Raw genomic sequence first — 5,284 nt, 5'->3', positions numbered from 1 at the left:
AGATCTCCTGAGTAAATTGGGAGCATGGGGACCTTGGGAGAGGGTTGAAGGGGCGAGGAAAGACAGAGAGGGGAGCAGAGAAAAATGTAGAGCTCAATAAAAATCAATAAAGAAGTTTAAAAAAAGATGGATCATGAAAAGAGAGGCCAAAGTCTCAAGTCCACCGAAGTCAAAACTTCTTGTCACTTCTGGCATAAAAAAGCAGGGTGAGATGGCTGGAGGCTCAGTGACTCTAAGAAAGAGCCCACTGCTATTATTTTACTGAACGGACATAGTATCAAGCTGCCTTCAAAGAAGTTATCTCTGTGCCCCTAAGGTTAGTGCAGCTCTTAGCCCTTACCAGTGAACACCAGTAAATACAGAGGTCTGCTACTGGTCAACTTGGAGCAAAGGTGACTGACTGGAGGACTCTGCCCTAAAGGAGACTTTGACATCACACCTCTTCCCCAAGACCCAGGGAAGAGCAGAGAAGAGCTGGTGGAAAGATCGTAAGAGCCAGAGCTTAGGGAAGAATGCTCTTGAAACAGTGTCTCTCGGTCACAGCAGGGCCATTGCACCATGAAGTCATAGTGACTGTGATTGCCTCCATAAGATGAAGATGGTCAACATCCCAGCATAAATGGGGATGCTCAGGAGGCCTTCCCACTTGCTGAAGAGCTGTTAGCAATTGAAGATTGTTGGGGAAAGGAAAAAGGTTTTATTCAGGGATGTGGCCCCTGATAAAGTACTCGTTCTCCAGTAGATGGTCCTACACCGTGCACTTGAGGACAACTCTAACTAAACTCAGGGGGCTACCCAAAAAGGGGGGGGGGGAGAAGTCATGAAGTTAGGATGTGGTGTGGGGCTTCTGGGGGATTTGGAAAGGTGAATGGGTGGGTGGATTTGGGCTGGGGGATGAAATATTCCAAGATTAAATTTCAAATACTATATGTCCTTTTTTAAATATATACAGATGCATGTATGCCTGCAGACCAGGAAAGGGCATCAGATTGTGAGCGGCCATATGGGTGCTGAGAATTGAGTTCAGGACTCCTGGAAGAGCAAGCAATCAGTGCTCTTAACCATGGAGCCATCTCTCCAGCCCTGTATGGATCTTATTTATTTACTTTAAGCAGAGTGACTCAACGAAAGGGAAAGTAATTAGAGATGAAGCTCTGTCCGGGGTGGGCGTAAGCAGACTTACGGCTCCTGACCACTGTTGCTCACAGCCCACACGAGTCAGAAGTGCAGCAAAGCTAGTGAAAGACACAGCATAGTGCCCAGCATGCCACCTCAAAAGCCAGTCAATCTTAACATCAGCTAATGTCAGTAGCTCAAAGCAAAGGCAGCTAGGGGGTCAGTTAGCTTTGCCCCAGCTTTCTAAGGACTGTCAAGGTGTCTTTTAGAAGCTAATTTTCAGGGCTGGAAAGCTCGCTCACGGTAGATGTCATCTGTATAAGGCAGTCAGTCCTTCAACTCATCCCCAGTAGAGAGCCTCAGCACAAGGCTCCGCCCACCCCAACCCTACGCTCTCTAACCCTAGCAACCTCAACCCCTGATCACACCATAGCTCATTCTTTCTGACTGAGCTTCTGGAGGCAGGACCATCCTCTTCGGAAGCTAAGAAAACCCTATTGGGTGTTGAAAAACAAAATCTGCAGGAATGAGGTGGGGGGAGGTGCTCACTGATCTTTCCTTGCTCCAAATTCAAACATGCCACACACTTATCATCACGGCTCATGGGAAGAAGTTCTGAGGACGGAGAGTTCCAGGACAGCCTGAGCTACATAGCAAGACATTGTCTCACATACATACATACATACATACATACATACATACATACATACATACAGCAAGCACACAGAGAGGTGTTCCCTTTCTTTTCTTACAGCATCCCCAGCCCCAGCCCAAACCTAGTGGACCAAACCCAAGTCTTTGATGCTGATGAATGACACAGACGGTGTGATGGTTGAGCTGCAATCCTAAGGATGCAGTGGGAATCAGGAAAAGCTGAGGGAGGCCTACGTACATGATGTCGGGCATAGAGTAGGTTCTCATAGACTAAACTAATTAGGGAGCCTCACGAGCTGGCTGGAGGGCAGTAGCTAGGAAGGTGACCTTCCTCGGGCTGTCCTCACTGTCCGTGTCCCACACTCAAGCCTTCTAGGACCAGAACCTCTGCCCCTGGATCTACACACAAATGCCCGCTGGGCTGAAACTAGACCCCTAGTGGAGGTTGTTTACACACACTTGCACAATAGTGTGCCTGCTTGCCCTTGATGGACAGTCAGCTCCTCCCTGCAGTCCTGGCATACCCAACCTCAGCTTTCAAGACAGGGGCCATCCTGAGGCAGTCCACTTTCCCATCTGCCCCTATCAGGGCTCTCCGCACTTACAACCCACAGTCGGCAAGACGCTGTTGAAGTCCTGCTTGATGTAGCGAAGGACCAGGCTGGTCTTGCCCACAGAGCTGCTTCCGAGCAGAACCAACTTGCTCACGTAGGGCTGGCCAGAAGCAGTGCTGGCCTGCGGCAGCCCACCAGCCTGTGCCATGACCTGCAAACAACCAAGGAAGACAGAGATGGGTGGAAAACCTCAGCAGAGTCCAACACACAAGCACACGCGCACACACACACACACACACACACACACACGGAGTGGGGGCTGCTTCCTAGACAGAACGCAGACACCTAGAGCAGAGCGCCCTCTGGGAAACTGTTTGCTGCATGACAAGGGGCCGCGGACCCTCACCACAGTGGTCTCCGCCAGGACCACACGGGCTCTTTATCCTAATTTGAACACATCCTGTTTCTCACGGCTTACAAACTGATTCCAAGCACCCGAGAGAGGTTAAAAGCACCTGGGCACCTTTGATTGTCCCTGGATTAAAGAGAGGGATTTAAAAAAAAAATAAAAGTCACCCTCATATCAACATCCCTGACCTTCCAGACCCAAGCAAGTGCAGCTTTCTTTCTGCATGCTTCCCAAGACTCGACAGCCCCCTTTTCCTCAAATCCTCTGTTTTCCAAAGAAAACTTCGCTCTGTGATACAAGGGGGTAATCTTTCTAGGACCAGGAATGGTAAAGCGCACCTACAATCCCAGCGTGCCAAAAGCTGAGGCTGGAGAATGTCAAATTTGAGACCTGTCTCATCTACACAGTAAAGACTCCATCAAACAAAATGGAGGACGGAATGGAGGGAGGGAGAAAGAGAGGGGAGGGAGCAGGGTTGGAGGGGGATATCTTTGTCTTGAGGACCTCATCTCTGAAGCATCGGAGCCCAGCTCCATAGCAAAAACACAGAAGCCCTGCATGGTGGTAATGACAACAGCTTCCAGGCACGCATCAGAACACCAGACTGCAGGAGCTATGTGCCCAGTGCTCACTCTCACGGAAACCCCCAAACTCCCAAAGGAAACCTCCACAGGACCCTGTGCTCTCTTCCTTTTCTTTCCTTTCCCTTCCTTTTCTTTTTCTTCCTTTTCAAGACACAATTCCTCTGTGTGACCACCTTGGCTGTCCTGGAACCTGTAGACCAGGTTAACCTCGAACTCACAGAGATCCACTTGCCTCCACCTGCCTCTGCCTCCTGAGAGCTGGGAATAAAGGCATGTGCCGCCACACCTAGCATCTCTCTTTACAGCCCATGTGTGAAGACATCGGGTTTCTTGTGCCCCAGCCTATTGCTGGAGAACTTCCTGGGCTGCCATGGCCATATATACACATATATGTTTCTGTGAGCTCTGTATGGTGCATGGTTCAGGACAGAGGTCTCATCTCATATAAACAGCACAGAGCCAGAAGTGGTTTTAGTGTGGTGTACACCTCCCACAGAAGGCAGATAGCATCTGGCTGTCTCTTTTTAGGGTTCACAGTCATTGGAGCCCTTGCCTGGTTCTACAGGGTCATGAAATGATTGAAAAATGTGAAACTGTGGTGTAATCCCTGGTGTTTGTCATCTGGACCACTTTTAGGAATGTTCCCTAACTAATGTCCATGGCCATTATGGGTGGCTAGTCTCTCCAACAGAGCCTTTCTCCTACCATAGTGGATAAAGGCTGGGAGGGGGAACCTGGGGGCGGGTTGGCGTAAAGGAAAGATGGACAAGAATGGGGGCGGGTTGGCGTAAAGGAAAGATGGACAAGAACCACAACACAGACCGTTTGAGAGTCTGGCCACAGAAGAAGAGAACACAGTGTAGACACCAGGTCTCATGCAGCAGTTGTCGAGATAAACAGTTGGAGTCAGGGAGAAGGCTCCATGAGTCCTCCGCCACTGAGAAGGAGCTCTGGCCAGCAGCACAGCAGTGCCCAGGGGCACAGCAGACTTGGGACCCATTCCAGGGGAACTCTAAAGTTCCCCATGCGTTGATTTCAGGGCAGGATCAGAAACAGCTAAGTTGTCTGTTTAAAGCTTTTTAAACCCCTGTTCACCCATGTGGTGGTTTGAATAAAAAATGGCTTCCATAGGTCCAAAGGGAGTGGTACTCTTAGGAGATATGGCCTTATTGAAGTAGGGGTGGCCTTGTTGGAGGAAGTGTCTCACTATGGGGGTGGAATTTGAGGTCTCAGAAGCTCAAGCCAGGCCTAGCGGTTCACTCTTTCTCTCTTCCTGGTGCCTGCTGATCCAGATGTAGAACTCTCAACTCCTTCTCCAGCACCGTATCTGCCTGCATGCCACCATGTTTCCCGCCATGATGTTGGACTAAAATTCTGAACTGTAAGCCAGGCCCAGTTAAATGTTTTCCTTTATAAAAGTTGCCATGGTCATGGTGTCTCTTCACAGCAATAAAAGCCTAAATATAACAACGCAACATCATAAAAATTAATCAACGTAAAACTAAAGCCACATGCAAGAGCAACTGTTAGAGCTGTCTGTGTTTCTTCAAGTCTGACAACAATACCCAGTGTGTAGCCGGTGCTCATCACAAACCTAAGCAACGGATGTCTGTCTGCACGCAGTGGGTGGTTACGTGGGTGAGTTGATGGGTGTAAGAGTGAGTGAACAGATCTATGGGTGGGGAGATGGATGGGTGATAGGTGGACAGATGGCTGCATGCATAGCTGTATAGGTGAGAGATCAGATGGATGGATGGATGGATGGATGGATGGATGGATGGATGGATGGATGGATGGATGGACGGGTAAATGGATAGGTGGGAAAGTAGGTGGATGGGTGTGGATGACTGGTTGGAGTGGGTGGATGGATTAATCAGATGACTAAAGAGTGGATAGACAGGATGGATTCTTAACTGAGCACCTGTGTTTTGAAATGACTGAACTGAGAGAGAGAGAGAGAGAGAGAG

At 49.3% G+C, this 5,284-nt stretch overlaps 1 protein-coding gene across 1 annotated transcript in view; it reads right to left on the bottom strand.

Moving 5' to 3' along the window:
- Positions 1-5,284, bottom strand: part of Rab17 (RAB17, member RAS oncogene family) — a 17,699-nt gene that overhangs the window by 10,106 nt on the left and 2,309 nt on the right. The window contains exon 2 of the mRNA XM_005361702.2: positions 2,376-2,535. Coding sequence (XP_005361759.1) covers positions 2,376-2,532 — 157 coding nt within the window. The 5' untranslated portion in view covers positions 2,533-2,535. The remainder of the gene's footprint in view (positions 1-2,375; positions 2,536-5,284) is intronic.

Source organism: Microtus ochrogaster, linkage group LG4 (genome assembly GCF_000317375.1).
Source record: "Microtus ochrogaster isolate Prairie Vole_2 linkage group LG4, MicOch1.0, whole genome shotgun sequence".
Taxonomy (NCBI): domain Eukaryota; kingdom Metazoa; phylum Chordata; class Mammalia; order Rodentia; family Cricetidae; genus Microtus; species Microtus ochrogaster.
The sequence above is the reverse complement of the archived record's forward strand: the minus strand, read 5'-3'. Positions and strand labels throughout refer to the sequence as shown.